Raw genomic sequence first — 18,963 nt, 5'->3', positions numbered from 1 at the left:
GGGGACGATAAATGGCTGACCCGTGTTAAGAGAGCCATATCTCTTGCACGTTAAAGACACCCTTGTAGATTTCGAAAAAGAGCAGGCTAATGCTCCTACAAGGCAGCACTCGCACCTTTAAAGTGGAAAGGGATTATTATAAGTTGCAAAACTTGTTTCCCAATCCACTATAAATAAATATGTTAAAACTAGTGGCCTATATTTGTGTAGTATATACTTCATTTAGAGTCTGCTTAACAGTCGTCTCATTGGCACTCATACCACACCTCCTTATTTCTATATACAAGCATACATAAAATGTGTACTTTATTGACCAATTGTGTTTATATTGAATTATATCTAAAGGTATATACCTTTATAACTGAGAATCAAGAAAGCTCCATTTCAAATGTATAATGGTTGTGAGTGCTACACACTTTAGAAAAGGAATCAGAGATTGGAGTTTTGTCTGCGTTTCACAAAAAAATCTTATAACTTAAGTTAATCATTAGTACCTGTATACTGAATTTTTCATTCCTTCAAGAAATTTTTGTTATAAGATTTTTTTGTGAATTGAAGGCCTGATCTTTTAAAATTTCATTTCAAGCAAACAAGTATGACATATTGTTCTCCTGCCTTAAGAGTCAGGGTATTAAAATTAAATCCACCAGTGTTCTACTAACCTCGAGATGATGGTAATGCATTCTTTTCCTCTGTTGTTGTCTTTTTCAGACTGTTGCGGTTAAAATTGGTCACTCCATCTTTCAACTCTTGTTCTTTTTTCTCTGCATCCAATGCTGAAAAAAGTAAATCAGTGATTTCATTTTACTGAACTGTACCTAATTTTATGTTGGTATAATAAGGAATCCTTACAGATTATTTTTTTCTTTTCTGAAATTGAAAATGAGGTATGAGTTTTTTTAGGGGGTATGATTTAATAGTATTAAGCCCATGAGGTGAAGTTGCCTTTGCAGACATTGACCCTCAACAGAATTATTTGAATAACTTTCAGTTGTCCTCATTAGTAATAAGTCGGATCTGACTATTTTCAACAGCTTTTTTTTATCCACAAAAATAACATTTTTCCTCAATGCATAAAAATGGTAGTTTGGAATGTGAATGAAACTACAGTAGTAAGTTAGTTTTGATAATAATGAATCTTACTGTCTTGATCAGGTAATACATTTTTAACTGTTGGTTCTGTGTGTTTCAAAGAATCCTTCTTAAATCCCTCAATCTCCTGTATCTTCTCAACCTCTTGTTTCTCCAAATTTATTGCTATAAAAGAAATATACATAAAACTTCAGTAAATCATTCTCATAATTTGAATTATTAACAGTTAACATATACTGCACATGGAAATGACTTAATATTTGAGGTCCTAAAAACATTGGAAAAACACTAAGGGTACAAATATTCCACATCAAAATATGAGTTTAAGTTTGGCCTTACACACAATACTTCACTAGTAAGTTAAGTCTTCAATACTAAAAGGAATTAGCTTTTACTCTGTAGTCTGAAAATGTATATTAACCAAAAAAAGTTAATAATTTTAAAACTTTAATAACTTTTTAATTCAACTGCTACCAAATCACTTTCAACTGATTGTAATCAGGTTAATTATCTATAAATATTTCTTATGTGAAACTGCTTGCTTCAGAAGATTATACCATAGATTTACTCAAATTCCAACACAGTTTTGTTTCAATACAAGACATATTTCAAAACATTTATAAAGTTATAAAGTTTAAATATAATTAACCCATGGTTATATATACTTTTTAATACACCGTGTATCATCAGTACACCAGATATAGGTACTAACCAAGCGGGCATGATCGATTTTGACCTTACAAGGTAACGAAGATCTTTGTTTTGCTTTATCAATATTCAATGTACATTTCTCAACATTTGAAATTCCTGCTCCCAAATAATTTTTGCATCGATGTTTTCCTATTCATAAAACAACTTTGATATTCAAATAAGAACAATTAACTTGTTCATGCGCAAATAGTTGTGAAAGTCAACACCCACTTTCAATTTCGATACAGTTGTTGAGACATTTACATGTTTTATCTGAAAGAAACTTAATACAGGACAACAGTAATAGTTACCAATCATAAACCTACCTGTGATTACTCATTCCTTGAAACTGTTTGGGTAATAAACGAGTATGAAAATTAAGTTTTTGTGTACGGTGTACAACAACTTAACTATGCACCGTACATAAGGATTTATGTGGTCAGCTAACACCGTACACAACGCTTTTTTAGGGAGAAAATATCGAATAATAACATATGTATGAAAGATTTCAATGCCAATTATTGAAACAGATATACTTATTACACAAACACATTGACCTTCTATCAGAAAAAGAGTTGCAATGAATATAGAATTATATCGGATGAGACGAGAGCCAACTTTTTTACAAGTATTTGCACATGCTTTTAGTAATCCCTCTTGTTTTGGGAAAATAATGAGACATCTCTAATCATCAACATATGACCAAATCATTTCTTAAAACAACAATTATGTTTAGATTGAAGTACACATTGATATTATGTGAACAAAACAAAGATTTTTCGTTACCATGTAAGATCAAAATCGCTCACGTCCGCTTGGTTAGTACCTATATCCGCTGTACGATGATACACGGTGTAATAGTTGCATGTCTTTAGTTGTAACTTTTGAGCTTACTTTTAATTTGATACTCTTAAAACTGTGCTTTGGAAACCTACCATAGTGCTTTACAGATTTTCAATTAAAATCATACAGAAAGGTGACTCAAATAAAAAAAAAAAAAAAAAAAAATACATTGCCCTATATAAATAAAAGTACTCTAAATGGCATTGTAAATGCAGCATGGTTATTAAAAGAAATCAGAGACAAAAACATAAAAAAATATACTGTGTCAGATTCAAATCCTGAAATAAACATACAACAAACATATCAACAGTGAACAAAAAAGTTCAACACAGAAATACATATCTAACAGACCCTGAAAGATTAAGAATCTTTTCTAAATTGGAATGGTGATTTCCAAAAAAAATAAATGCATATTCTAGATCGAGACCAGAAAAACAGTTATGTGCATGATAGAACTATTATTATGAAATAAGCCATATCTATAGATTTGCAAACAGAAAGTAAAATTGCTAAGAACACTGAAATAGCAAAACAATTTTCTACATAAGTAATTAAGCTTTGTTTAAAAATGGATCACAACAGATATAAAAATATTCAAGATAATAACAAAACATCAAAATTTCCTTTAAATTACCAATTCAGGGGCAGCAACCCAACAACAGGTTGTCCGATTCATCTGAAAATTTCAGGGCAGATAGATCTTGACCTGATAAACAATTTTACCCCCTTGTCAGATTTGCTCTTAATGCTTTGGTTTTTTTGTTAAAAGCCAAAAACTGCATTTTACCCCTATGTTCTATTTTTAGCCATGGCGGCCATTTTGGTTGGTTGGCCCGGTCACGGACACATTTTTAAAACTATATACCCCAAAGATGATTGTGGCCAAGTTTGGATTAATTTGGCCCAATAGTTTCAGAGAAGATTTTTGTAAAAGATTACTAAGATTTACGAAAATGGTTAAAAATTTTCAGAGGAGAAGATTGGACGCAAAGTGATGAGAAAATCTCACATGGCCCTTTGGGCCAGGTGAGCTAAAAAATATCTCCAAACAAGTTCATAATAGCAGGTGCTCGACTTCAACAAATGTTGAATCTTTCTGAAGGTTCAAGATCTAGGTTGAAAACTGTATAAGTTGATTTTCACAAATTAGGTACCACTTTTTCCTGCTTGCAAGTCATCACCATAATAAATAGAAGTTTGGTCAAAGAGTTGAATTTTCTATCCTAATTAAACACTCATCCATGATCTTTTAATTTACACATGGTACTTTTTTAATGCAAATATAATATTAGAATTTTTACCACTACATAATCATTGTATACTGTTAATTCATTCCTAATCCTTTTCATTCCTTCTTACAGAAATATATTTATTCATTATATTTTTGATTAATACATCTATATATAGGCTTTGTTGTATATTAAAGTCAGAATTGTGCTGTAGACAATTTATAAAACCAGTAAATACAAAGTAGAAACATTGAAAGTTTAAGTAAAACAGAACTATAAAAGAGGTAGACCTGGCAGTTAACATCAATTGTTCTTGTAAGATAACTAAATATCTGAAATGTTGTGAAAATTAATAAAAAGTTCTAAGACAAAATATAACTTTGAAAACTTATTATTTGCTAATTTTGACATCATAAGATTTATTTTTAATGGAACAAGAATATATTTGACCTTGAAAATTGAAGAAAATATAATAATTGATAAAAAAAAATCTGTAGCTTCCTTGAGGAATTCTGCGATTAAAAGTCTACCTTTTCTATGAAAGTTAATAGAAAATAAACTACTGTTGTTTGTGGCAAAGCAAATTTTCCATGATATAGCAGTGAAGCATATGATCATGGTTACCTTCAGTGCTCGGTAAAGGATTCTTCACTTCAGTTTGTGAATGTCTTAATTTTGATTTATTGAAATCACCAATAGAGTGTCTCATTTCACATTCTCTTTTTTCTTGCTCAATTGCTACAAAATTAAATTGTTAAAACTTTCTGGTTAGTTTGTAACACATACACAGGCTCTGAAACATGCAATTAGTAAACTATCCATAGTGCAAACAAAATATTTTTTTATTAAAAAATTGAAGCTTCTTTTTGAAAATAATTGTGGTCAAGCCCTGACCCAACTGAATTTTGTATGGAGCACTTCATTCTAAAAATGCTTTTAAAACCCTTTATAAAATTACTCAAAGTATTCAATATTTAAAATTACATTATTTCTAAGCATCATGAAAACATGATTTCAATTTTATCTTTTCTTTTACCTACATGCACTTTATTCTGGAAGCTTGTGTCATCATGAATGTTACGTTTCATTTTGAAATGAAAGTTAATTTTAAAAAGACTTGAGATTGTTGTTAGCCAATCAAAATAACCATTTATAATGAAACATACAGTTATGTAATTATTTCCTCCTAAGATGACCCATCAGTCTTAAAATCATCACAAGTAGAGGAAAGAGAGATAACTCTAATTGCACAAATAATTGAATTTTTAGGCATACTTTGATAAGGAAATTATTTATTTATAAGTTTACTACCAACTTGTCAAAATAAACAATATGATATAGCTATTCAAAGAGTCAAATAGGCAATTTTATTATACAGTATAATATATTTTATAAATTGTTTTGTGTTATTTGTTGATAATATTCCACTATAAATATACCTATTATTTATTAAACAAGCAGTCTGTGGCAATACAGTCCCCTACCAGTTAACAATTCATTGTAATGGAACAAAATTCTAACTTGATCTATAATTTGTCATAGTGTAAACTACATAAAATAACAAACAAACCTACCACTTAATTCTTCAAACAATATACTAAAGAAAACGAAAACAATCCAAAATATCATTTATCTTAATACAATATATTTAACCAATCTTTTAAAAAATGAGTTACTACCCTTTGAACAGAAATCTAGTAATTAATAAGTATTTCATCAAATATTTAATTCTATGGAAAGCTAAAAATGAGTTATGTTCCTTTGACCAGAAATCTAGTAATCAATAAGTATTTCATAAAAAAATTTATTCTAGGGAAAGGCTTTAACTGAACAAGGAGAAAAGCTAAAATCGTGATAATCGAACTTGTAATGATAAAACAATACACCAAATATCAAATCAATATCTACAAGCATGATTAAAAGTCTGGAAACTGTTTTGCCGGACTGACGGATGAATTGACAGACGGACAGAGTGCAAACCTAAAGTCCCCTTGGTCTTCATCGGTAGGGGACTAGAAATATTGCATTCAATAATTTCCCTTAAAAGTTTGGTACACACTACAGAGAGATTTCTGGTAAATAAATAATTGTATGCAAGCAAACGTTGGATAAACAGAACTGCAGAAATTAGATGGTGTATCATCTATGTTGCTGAAATATTTGGTTTTATTTTACCAAGTTTTTTTTCTCTATTATTCATAAATCATAGTTTTTGAAATACTGCAGAATTTCACAACATAAGGACAATAACCATAATACTTTAGCTATATACTTTCCCACCTGAATTTTGAGTCAGAAGAATTTATTCAACTATTATGTCATATAACTATATGCATATTGGACAATTTTCTTTTTAGCATTCAATTTCATGCATTGATAAGATTAAAATATAAATGTGAGAAGAAAGAAAGTAGGAAATTCAGTTGTTTTTATTTCAACTTCACATTGAAGTACATACTAGCAGAGTAAATGATTTTAATATATCTTTTTAAAGGTTTTAAACTGAAGTCTGAAAAGAAAGTCGTTAGAAACTGACACTAAAACCACATTGCAGGTATTTCTTTAAGGTCTGATATTTGTAATATATTAGAAAAAAAAATAACAACATTGTTCAATTATACAAGTACCCTATTGCTGATTGCTAAACTGAACACTTGTATCAGAACAAGCAGAGAAAATTTTGCAGAAATTTGATATTTTACCACATTCACCACTACACTTATCTTAAAATTCCCACGTTATAGTTTGACTTTTAATTTAAAAGGGCAATATCTGGCATCAGCCTTTTATTTTAACTAAAACTATCATAGCCTGCAATGCAATTATTTCAGCTGACTAAGTACAACTTCAGAATTTTAAATTGACATGCTCTTTTTACCATCGGCATCAGGTAGTGTATTTTTCTCTTCTGTATTTGCTCGTTTCAATTTCTTTTTATTAAAATCTTCTATAGACTGTTTACGATACCTTTCAGCTTTTTCTGCAGTGATTGCTATTATTTATAACAGAAAATTATACCTTATTTGATTTATGTGCTCAATTTAATATTTATGTTAGCTACGACTTTAAGATCAGATTCAAACTCTTAGGACACTAACAAAGCTACACACACACATGCACGACACACTATCTACACCAAGGTTACAACATACAAAACATTAATGGGTGGAGTTATCAAGAAACATTTAATATCTAGCACTGCACACTATAAGATCTTTTGATCAAACAATCCTATAAATTATGTATGCATTATATATATATTTATCAATTAAATCATAGCATAAACACAAACAAATGCACAAACCAAACACCCAGACATGCATTTATATAAAAATCACGCCATCCTTATCTACTATTTAAAAAGTTGTATTCTTATACACCTCTAGTTTGTATGCTATTTGTCAAACTATAATTTTGATAACTAAAACTTAAAGGGTGTAAATATTTTAATTGTAATATATTACTTGCACATCAAGACAGAAAGATAATTTGTAAGTGCATTCACATTTAATGGAACTTTTATATAAAACATTTGAGAATTTTAAAGTGGCCCCACATTTAAAGTTGAAAAGAAAAACATGTCTATTGTTTAAACTTTAACAACAATAAAATCTAGCAAAATTGTTTTCTGAGACTCAAGATTCATTTATAGGATGATTTTCTTGTGAATGAATAACTGCATCATGATTTGCAAAAAATAAAATCAAAGCGCTGTAAGCGCTGAGGGCAGTTAACCAAAAACCAAGACAACCGTAATTATGAAAGCTGTGGCAAAGTTGACTCAACATTAAACATTCATATATAGTACATTTATGTTTATCTAATGATTTATTTATTAAGGCAAATAATTTATATGTTATCAAGGTTTCAAGCGCAATGTATATTTTTTTATGGTGAGTCTGCAGTGGTACAAGTTCCCAATGAGTGCAGTTGTTCTACTTGGTAGTTAACCTTGGTTTTATTTGAATGCTAGAAGTTCAAGTTGACTTAGTATGAACATGTAATAGTATGAATGGACTAGTTTCCCTGTAAAGAAAACTGAATTTGTGTTCTATAGTACAAAGGTTATGAGACACGAATCAGAAAAATGTTCACTACAACAGGGATCAAATGTGAGGTCTTAACGACTTGCCCATAGTAAATGTAAATGATTTCTTATTTTGTCCCGTACATGTGAATATATATAATTTAGGGGTGGTGATCTCAACGGTTTTCAAGTTCTTAAACAGATAGGGGTAGGCAGAGGATTTAGGGGGGGGGGGGGGGGCCTTTTTGGGAAAAGAATTGGTTGCTTATATAGGGAATCACTGAAGCGTATCTGGGAGCGGGCCCATCTTAGGTCAGTCAGTGGGCCCCCACTTAAGAAAATTTCTGGATCCCCCGCTGGGGGTAGGGTGACCCTAGGGACTTCCCCTAAATTTCATTTTATTTGTTATATTGTCCCATACATAAATATATATGGTTTAGGAGTGGGGATCTCATTGGTTTCCAAGTTCTCAAACAGGAGGGGAAGGGTGACCCCAGGGACTCCCCCTATATTTCATTTGATTTGTTATATTGTCCCATACATGAGTATATATGGTTTAGGGGTGAGGATCTTGATCTTAGGTCAGTCAGTGGGCCCCCACTTATGAAAATTTCTGGATCCCCCACTGGGGGTAGGGTGACCCTATGGATTTCCCCTACATTTCATTTAATTAGTTATATTGGCCCATATATGAATATATATTGTTTTGGTGTGGGGATCTCGACCGTTTCCAAGTTCTCAAACAGGAGGGTTGGGGTGACCACAGGGACTTCCCCTATATTTCATTTGATTTGTTATATTGTCCCATACATGAGTATATATGGTTAAGGGGTGAGGATCTTGACCATTTCTAAGTTCTCAAACAGGAGGGTGTACAGTGACCCAAGGGACTCCCCTATCTTTCATTTGAATTGTTATATTGTCCCGTACATGAATATATATGGTTAAGGGGTGGGATGTCATATTGTCCCATACATGAATATATATGGTTTAGGGGTGGGGATCTCGACCATTTTTAAATTCTAAAACAGGAGGGTTGGGTGACCCCCAGCGACTCTTCCTATATTTCATTGATTTTTCATATTGTCACAAACATGAATATATATGGTTAAGGGGTGTGGATCTCGACCGTTTCTAAGTTCTCAAACAGGAGGGGGTGGGGTAACTCCAGGGACTCCCCCTATATTTCATTTTATTTATTATATTGTCCTATACTTGAATATATGCAGGTGCGGATTTAGTCGGAGGGGGGCGGGCGTGCACTGCCCTTAAATTTGCAAAGCATGGGTTGTTCTCAGCTTAATAAAGAATATTCCGATAATTTTACCTCAAATTTTTTTAGCCTCGCTCTGCTCGGAGAAAATTTATATTTGCGCCCCTCCTAACCTAAAATCCTGGATCTGCCCCTCATATGGTTTAGGGGTGGGAAGCTCGACTGTTTCCAAGTTATTAAACAGGAGGGGGTAGAGTGGCCCAAAGGATGCCACCTATATATCTTATGATTTACTTACATTCAGGTATATATAATATAGTTGCATTATTTGTGAAAATAAAGAAAGAAACTTTCAGCTACTTTAATTGACCCTTCAAAATTGAGATAAAAAAAAATAACCCTTCGAAATTGCAGTAATATGTTTACACTTTAAAAGCATCTCACATGCATTATCATCATTTATGACTGATTTAGACTGTGAACATGAACATGTATATTCTTAGATACTATTCCCAGCTGTCACGTTGTATTGGATTTTTAAATTAAAATTTGTCAAAAAGAATTTTGAGTTTCTGTATAAAATATTTTTCTGCTTTTTCTTTCTTTTACATATATCTTTTGGTTTACAATTCTAGTGTTTATATTTATTTACCATGCATAGATGTATTTTTTCACCTGTTTGGATTTATTTTGTAATTGATCGCCAAACCAGGAATTACCCTTATCCGCTTCCGGAATCGGATCCGATATTGTAAAATTTTGTCTTCACGGCCCCATTGTTATGTATTTACAATGTTGTTTTTGTCAATCAGATACAATTTTACTCGAATTTATACAATATTTGTCGGCGATTTTCTGTATAAAGCTAGCGGTTGAACAAAATGAACATCGCTGTCATGAATAATAATGATAAAAATAAGTTTTTAGCTCGTTCAATTGGAGACTTTCGTGAACATGGTGAAAAGGTTTGCAAAGTTAATTCTTATTTTCTTTCAAGTGGAAGGTGACTACGTCGGGCGTAGCTAGAAAGCAACTATCCTAGTCGAAATTCCGCTTGCAAAAGTGGAAGGTCGCGGACCTCGGACCACCGCTAATTTGCACACCTGCCTCCAAATTGAAAAGATACGAAAATTTCTTTTTCTATTAAATTTGAAATTGCCGCCAACAGCATGAACAGTTGAACTTATTATATAATAGACTACTGACGTAGTTGTACTACGTATTGATGACAAACAATATTCCTACGACTTTTGCCATTTGAGAAATCTAAACTGCTTGTCTTAAGAGATTTTCGGCGATTAAATATTTCATACAATTGTTCTTTGACATCTTGGCCAAAAGCACAGGTCATAATAAACTACACAAGGATTCCTAATGAGCACTTCTTCCTATGTGTAACCTCAAAACTTTTGGATAAATCGACGATCATTTAAGGTTTTTCTGGTCATATTTTTTGTAATCCAGAATAAAAAGTATTAAAAAAGTGTTCAATTAGTTATATATAACATAGTAGCAAGCTAGATAATGACAAAGGCAAGTATTTCAGGATTTATTGGGTAGAACACAAATCTAGGGTGTTCGCATAATGCAGCTTAACTGCATAATAAGAAGTTTAAGTTTCTATGCACCTTTGAGATCTGTTACTTCCTCATCATGAAATATAATTTCTTCAAACTTCTAATAGAGGATTTCTAGTTAATACCATTGTATCATACAAGGAAGATTAGGATTTCAATAAATTCTACGGGACTATTTCATTTAAATACAAATAAAGTACATGTATTAGTTTATAAAATTGTTAATTTTACCAAAGAAGTTTTGCTGATAGAACTGAAAACAGTCAACTTTTTGCTATACAAAACCAAACTCATTTAATAAGAGGAACATATATATTTATACAGCTTATATAGTTCTTTGGATTATGGTCAAAGTTTATCAAAGACTTGGTCTTAATTTGCGTGTTTTAACCCACTCTCAGTGTCTTAGTTATTTTCTATCTTTAGTAATCAAGTTTCTTTCTAAATTAAAATGAGTAAGTATCAAATTTTAAGAAGAAACAAAAAATTTTTTTAACACACACACAAGCTCCTGTAGTCTGCCCCTATAGTTTAATCCGGAACTATTAGCTCTGGGGGCTTCATTAAAAATATGAAAAGCTTTTTACCAATGACTTGTCATTAATAGTGGTCAAACTGAATAAAGAATGATAAATAATATGTTGTAAACAGAAATTATAATGAAGAACCTATTAATATAATTTTTAAATTACATCAATTTAAATGCATTTTGAAATAAATGGCTGTTTGTGATTTCTAACTATGATTGTTGTTAAAAATAAGGCTATCAAGAAAAAAATCTGAATGCAACAAAATTCAAGTATTTCACAATTATTTACTAGTTGACTGAGTTCATTAGATTTGTAACTTGTATATTGTACTTTTTTGGGAATCAGTTACAACTTCCTTATATTAAAATGTACCTATATCATGTGAAATATGTGTAACAATTCACAATAGGGAAGATTTTAATCAAAGAAATGAGGAAGATTTACGTATAAAAAGTTTGTTAAAATTCAAAACAAAAAAAAAAGAAAGGAAAAAAATATTTAGTCCAAAAAATTTGAGACACTTTAACACCTTAACAAGAATTTGGATATTTTCAACCCTTATTTAGACAGTAGCAAAATAATCTTTAAGGGAATTTTTCCATATAAGTGATTGAAGACAAATCCATTATACACCTACTTTATTTTCCTTAATTTTCCTTTCAATTCTATTACAAAAATTGACAAATACTGTCCTTGTTAAGAAATAATAATTACACAAAGACATGAAATCTGTTGAGAAACTGAAATTTTAATTTAATTAATCACGACATTGCCTACAAGGTGTTGTTTCAATTTTCCATTGTATGAATAAAGAGCAGATAACTCATGTATATTATGTATCAAATATAAGTTACTACATGATTATGAACAAAAATATTCCTTATTTGACAATAGTTTAACACAATGTCAGTGTATTTTACCTGAAGGATCTGGTAATGGGTTCTTTTCTTGGGTTTCAGTGGGTTTCAATTTACCAGCATCAAATCCTTCTATACCAGACATTAACTCTTGTTCTGTCTTCTCCTGAGCAATAGCTGAAACAAACAAAAAATACCAAACATGAAACAGATATTCCTTTTAGCATTATAAAGTGATTTTTTTACATTGTTCTAATGTTCAACATTCATTTAATGTAACCACCCTAATTTGGACAATATAATCCTGGTATTCAAATTCCTGTCCTACCCTCACTCTGGTCAGTGTTAGGTTTAACTCTATCTCTCTCTCTCTAAAATGGTGTCTTAGGATTTCTTTAATCTGGAAATTATACATTTTATTTGGTTTAATCATTACGGCTGAAGTTTTTGTTGTTACACTTTTTACATTTATGCCAAACCTTTGTAACAATGATATTAGACTATTATCAGGACTATATGCATCAGTGCCAGTAGGACAAAAATATGTCATACAGAGTTACAGTAGTTTGTCTTGAACACAGAAAAAAGAAAATTCATAAATATTTTCCAGACAATAAAGAAAATCTAATTGTATGTAGATATAAGAAGATTTGGATATGAGTGCCAACTTAGACAACTGTCCATCCAAGTCACAATTTATTAAAGTAAACCATTATAGGTCAAAGAGACTTAATTCACACCATGAGCATGGTTTGTTTTATTGTGAAATAGATGCATTAACAATTTTCAGAATACTAGGTCATTCAAACAATTATATCATAGGTAACTTGCTTCTTAAATTGACTTAGTAATCAATAATAATCTCAGATTTCTGTAGATAACAATAGGAAGAAAAGATTTAGTAATTCCTTTAGTGTTCATTGTTTCCTTATTTTAAAAGCAAAACAATTATCAAAATTGAAAATTCCTCTTCTAGCTATTTTAATTAGCTATATAAAGATGAACCATAGGAAATGTCAGCACATCATCCATTTGTTCAAATCAAACATTGATACAACTACAATGATGGCTTATTGTATTTTTTTTATTTGATTGCTTTAAGTACACACTGAGTTTAAAAAAAAAAGACTGAATACTTTAAAATTGAAGATAAGATTTCATCCATTTTTGTAAGGAATAGTATGCCTTTGTATGTAATATTTCACATTTTGGTCTAGTTTTTTTTATATTCTCTTTATGCTTCATCATAATATTTCCTGATATATGACGTATACCATTGATGGCACTTGATGCTAAGCAAACAACAATCAACCAATTTCTTTTAAAACAGATAATGGAGAGATGTGTGGTAGATGAACATGTGGAAATAACCAAAAAATAGACATGTAAAGCCTAATGGACAATCATAAAAAAGAGACAAAAGGACTATCACAGCTATTCTATTGCTGTTTTTTTATCTTGAAAGTTGTACAACTCACAACTGTTTTTGTTATGTGTTGTCCAAACTGTATCACTTCCCTTTCATTTCTCACAATTGTTCCAAGTTGGAATGTCTAGTGACTTAGGTCAACACTGAAAATACTACAACAGCCTTTATATTTAGGGTTTTGTATAATAACACCGATTGGAACATAAACCTAATGTGGTGTATCTAATTTACACTATGATATTTATGATCAATGATGCAATATGATAGATATCAATAATCTAAGATGGTTCCTGCAGCAATTTGACCTTATATATGGCATAACCTTTAATGACATCATGGTGTAATAGAGTATACAGTAGACTTCAGGCTTAAAACATTGGCATCGGTATGACAAATTTACACATGTTCCTACACTAACTATAGCACTTTATATACATATAACATTATCCATATGACAAGTTCACACAAGTTCATACCCCAAACATTACACTTTTACATATATTCTCCATTGTAATAAACCATTATTGTTTCATCTCTCTTATAATTTTATTTACATGATGATAAAAGTTTATTTACATAACTCAGATATAAACAATAACCTTCTCTAAATCAAAAGTAAATAAATTCTGATATTATCTATATTTGATGAGGTTTCTGACCCACTTTCTTCCTGTAGTAAACTTTGTTTTCACATTTCATGTTCTGACAGATTTTTAAGAGATTTTATAGCAAAGAAACAACATCCTTTTATAGATGTTTTTGACATTTTTTCATGAATGAAATTCTGTACACCCTTATAATAATCTTGAGTACACCCTTTCCTAATCCTGAATATGAACCATCTGATCCTATTTCAAAAGTTTAATGTTTGTGTGGGTTCTGATCTAGTTCTGAAATCAGATAACCGATTTAAGTCATCCCAGATACCACTCAAAACAAGAGGCTACAAGAGCCTGTATCACTTACATGACTTTTTAAATAAATGTGAATTTGTGTGATTCAAAATCTTGTCTTGCTGAACAACTTTAAAGATTATTGACAAAATGGAAAATATGGATTAACCCAGATTTTGGGGCAACAAACCCAGTAAAGATTCAATTGACAATTTCAATCATATTAAAGATCATTGTTTTTCTACGTTAATCAATTTTGCAGTTAGCAAGTGAAATTTTTTTTTGTGCAAAGTTAAATAACAGACCCAAAATGCTTTTTTGCTAATTAGCATCTAAAACAATATCACCCATTGGTTAATGCATTATACTTTTTTCAAAAACTTTTATTTTTAATGTGTGAATAACATAATAGTTTTTAAACTGAATTGATGCTCATGAGTAATCAAAATATGCTACGCAAAAAAGTAACGAAAATTTATGCTCATGAGTAATAAAAAAATACTACGCAAAAAAGTAATGGAATTGTTGCTCCTGAGTAATCAAAAAATACTACGCAAAAAAATAACAAAATTGATGCTCATGAGTAATCAAAATTACTACGCAAAAAAAATTTCAAATTTAAAGTGCTAAAACAATCCTACAGGTAAAAGATCATTGACTTATCTTTACATCCTTTATGGAACCCCACCCCCACCTGCTGTCACAAATAATCCAGGTAAAACAATAGTATGACAAGATTAATCAAATGATAACCACATTGTCATATTGTTTTTTGGCTTATCATCTTTTTTTATCATTATTTGATTAATTTATATTCAAATGGTACCAACATCTCCAAAAGGAAATATAGTTTTATGTGAATCTTATTGTCACATATTGATGACCGAGAGGATTGGAATGATTAGATTGTAAATCACTGGTTGTCTATACATCATTGATAACGCAATTACATATTTGATATATGCTGGACCACAATAACGTCATTTAGGATCACATGAAAGTTTAAAGATGAGTAAACTAAAACCAGTGATCCACGATTTCTGAGATTACAGAAGACAAGGGTATATGGCTGTGACATTTGAGTTTCATAATGACGCAAAATACTTTTTTTTTCTTTGTTGTATTTAATTTATAGTTATATAAAAAATAAGAAGATGTGGTATGATTTTCAATGAGAAAACTCTCCACAAGAGACAAAATGAATCAGAAATTAACAATACATAACTGTATAGCCTTCAACCATGAGCAAAGCCCATATACAAATGAACTTTGTTTTTGTCTATTCAAAGTCTAGACAATTGTTGAGTCAAATAAACTGATTTATACATAGGGATACATTTGAGAAATAGTGTCATTTATCATTTGAAACATTCTAAATGCTGATGTTACTAAACAGATGTTTCATTTTAAAATGATCCATAACAAGTATAGTTTTTGCCTACAGCTGCTTCCACACAAATGATAATAATACATACTCTGTGGGCCTGGTAATATTATCTTTTCATTTGGCTGTATAGGGTTGAGCTCAACTTTAGTAAAGCTGCTAATACTGCTAAGGTGATCATATCTTAATCTTTCTTCTGCTAGCACTAAGGTAAAAATAAGCCATGCATAATATAAAAGCAAGCTGATCTATATTGGATATATACCACATAACAAACATGCAACAAATGGCAAGCTTAAGTAAAATTAGAAGACAGTAAAGAATTTAATATTTTCCAGCTCCTATTCCATAAAAAAATGTATGACTTTTATTTATCCTCAGTGTACTCTACTTTCAAAAGGTTATCTAAATATAGACTCTCAAGGTCGGATATCACAATACACTTGACTTAATATCAGACTGCACTGAAGATAAATCATAGTCAAAGGAATAAGCATGTATTGGGGACAGAACTAAAGATTCATGCCAGAGCAGCACCAAATAAGGAAACACTATCGTATCTACGCAAAGTTGATATTAATGAAGCATGTGCCAGACTTCAATTCTGCACCATAAAATTTGTTTTAATATAAAGGTGTCTTTTACGTTTTACAAAACAATTTTTATTAGATGTTAGTCAATAAGTTGAAAAGTTTAATGACTTTCACACATATCAGCCATCAAGAAATCACTTAGCTAAATTGACACTTTTCCAAAGGTAAAACACTTCCTGTGATTGAACGATTTTATAAAGATTTATATGTACTTATATAGAACAAAAGTCTTTTTCCCAAGAAAAAAAAAAATTAGCTGATTTTACAAATATTGAAAGCTGTGTTATTGTAAACGGATCAATTTATACATGTAAACAACTTCTAGCCATTTGTTCAATAGGAAATAAAATGCCCCGAAAAACAAGCATATAAAATCGGGTAAAAGCCTAAGCTGCATGTGTCTATGACTACGCTGTGCACTATTTATAAAACAGAGGAACACGTAAAGGAAACATAACAAACAGGGATACGACATGAGTAAACTCACTGTTAGTATCTGGCAATATTTTACGCTCTTTAGTAGAAGTGTGATGGAGATTTGTTGGATCAAATTCCTCCAAGTTGTGTATTAAATTCTCGTGATCCTTCTCCTGTCGTAAATCTAAAAATAGCATGCAGAGAAATGTGCATAGTATCATATTAAATCATGCAAAATACAGTTAAATAGTTTACAGTTATTGTGATGATTGAAAAATAAGAAATGCTGCAAGCTGATATTTGTTTATTAGCTTCCACCATGTTAGTTCCCTGTACCTTTTTGTCATGAATACATTCAATGATGCTAAGAATTCAACCAAGGATATTTCATTATATCTGAACATCTATATACAAATTTCATGTACAACTCTGAATTTACTCATAAAGCTTAAGCTTTTAGTGATTGAGTTATTTACTATAATAATGTCTTTAAAAAGACATTAATTATAAAACCACATTTTTGGCCCCTTGATTTTTTAATCACAAAGTAGGAAAAATTGATGTAAATCATTTAATAGTCTGTCAGATACCAATAATATTGTCATACATCATAGCTTCAGACTATCACTTAGTGTGCTTCAGGAAAAACTGCAGAAACAACAGAATGTGGGATTGCTTTATTTTGAGATCTTTGCATTATTCTTTAGATGTGAGGAACTCCCTTATTTAAGAACAATTTTGCCACAGGACATCTTGTACAACGTAATATCTTAAATGCAACGCTCTAGCTCAGTATCTATTTCACTAAAAACTGTAAGATGGTCATATTTTGGCCAATAAATTTCAAAATGAAAAGTGAAATTTACTACAGAAAAATAAATACTTTCAAAACTAGCCATGCAAAAAGGTGAAACTAAATATTTTAGCCTGAGGCTTGCCATGTCTTATTCGAAATACCAACATTCTTAGATTTGATCTTGACATTTGTGTTCAGAGATTAAGAGTACTTTGTGTGAAGTCTTCATCATCTTACATGCACTTCAAATAGTTGGAGACTGTATTCTTTGTTAAGCTTAGGACAACCCATGCTTTGCAAATGTATTTTGGGGGGGGGGGGGGGGCACATGAATCTTTTAAAAAATATACAAGACACAACAAAACTATGTTGGGTGACCTTGTTTAGTTAACAGACACATTCAACATATATTTTTATGTTCTTATACATCAAAAATATTTTAATGAAATTCTATAACATGACAAATAATCCTCATCATTGAAATGTTTAATCAATAGATTGAGACAGTGTCTATTGCCTGGGGAGGAATGTGGTACAATGACCTTGTCTTAAACTCAACCATCCAGGTGTTTAAAAATTATTTTAACTCTTTTTCTTCAATATATCAATTTGTTTATGAATTATAAAAATGTCGAGTCCAATATTTAAAAAAAAAAAGCATCAGCAACTAGCTTTTAGTAACTGTGATTACTCTTAAATTGGTACTTTGTGTCTTTTATGTTATATCCCTGTCCAAAGCATACTAAAATAGGCAATGACATGAAATACAAGAATTACTAATGTCCTAATAGTTATCAAAGGTACAAGGATTATAATTTAGTACGCCAGACGCGCGTTTCGTCTACATAAGACTCATCAGTGACGCTCATATTAAAATATTTATAAAGCCAAACAAGTACAGTGGTTTAATTTGGTATCTAGTTGATTGTTGTTTTATTTGCAATGATACAATAGATTTTAATCTTTATATTAAACATGTAAAAGGAGTTGCAGATACAAAATTGATACCCCAGATAAAGCAATGGTAATGTAAAAGACACCTTTGAAGATTTCGAAAAAGAGCAGGCTAATGCCGCTACAAGGCAGCACTCACATCCGCAAAGTGGAAAGGGATTAATATTAGTAGCAAAACTTTTTTCCCAATCCACTAAAAATAAATATGTTTAAACTAAAGCAATGGTCATTTCCATCATTTGATCAAAGATTTTGATCAATGAAAATATTGACAAATATATTAAATGAGGCCACATATATAAATGCAAGCTCAACATTTCTCTTGTTACATATGCATGTGTTTTAATTCATCTAAATCTTTACTCTTCTGATCATGTTATCCCAGGAGTGCATATCCTTGTTCTAATAAGGGGGTTGAAAATTTTTAATTCTTTAAAAT

The 18,963-nt window shown here is 30.8% G+C and overlaps 1 protein-coding gene across 16 annotated transcripts in view; it reads right to left on the bottom strand.

Moving 5' to 3' along the window:
- The window catches only part of LOC143085539 (uncharacterized), a 38,428-nt gene that overhangs the window by 2,533 nt on the left and 16,932 nt on the right, over positions 1 to 18,963 (bottom strand). For 3 of the 16 annotated variants that reach the window (XM_076261942.1, XM_076261940.1, XM_076261941.1), the window contains exons 3-9: positions 16,845 to 16,958; positions 15,856 to 15,969; positions 12,122 to 12,235; positions 6,733 to 6,846; positions 4,479 to 4,592; positions 1,144 to 1,257; positions 663 to 776 (exon numbers count right to left, since the gene is read on the bottom strand). In XM_076261942.1, coding sequence (XP_076118057.1) covers positions 663 to 776; positions 1,144 to 1,257; positions 4,479 to 4,592; positions 6,733 to 6,846; positions 12,122 to 12,235; positions 15,856 to 15,969; positions 16,845 to 16,958 — 798 coding nt within the window. The remainder of the gene's footprint in view (positions 1 to 662; positions 777 to 1,143; positions 1,258 to 4,478; positions 4,593 to 6,732; positions 6,847 to 12,121; positions 12,236 to 15,855; positions 15,970 to 16,844; positions 16,959 to 18,963) is intronic. The other 13 variants (XM_076261949.1, XM_076261950.1, XM_076261952.1 and 10 more) reach the window with 9 other exon arrangements.

This window comes from Mytilus galloprovincialis, chromosome 8, assembly GCF_965363235.1.
Source record: "Mytilus galloprovincialis chromosome 8, xbMytGall1.hap1.1, whole genome shotgun sequence".
NCBI classification, from domain to species: domain Eukaryota; kingdom Metazoa; phylum Mollusca; class Bivalvia; order Mytilida; family Mytilidae; genus Mytilus; species Mytilus galloprovincialis.
Note: the sequence above shows the minus strand (reverse complement) of the source record. Positions and strands in the feature narration are given on the sequence as shown.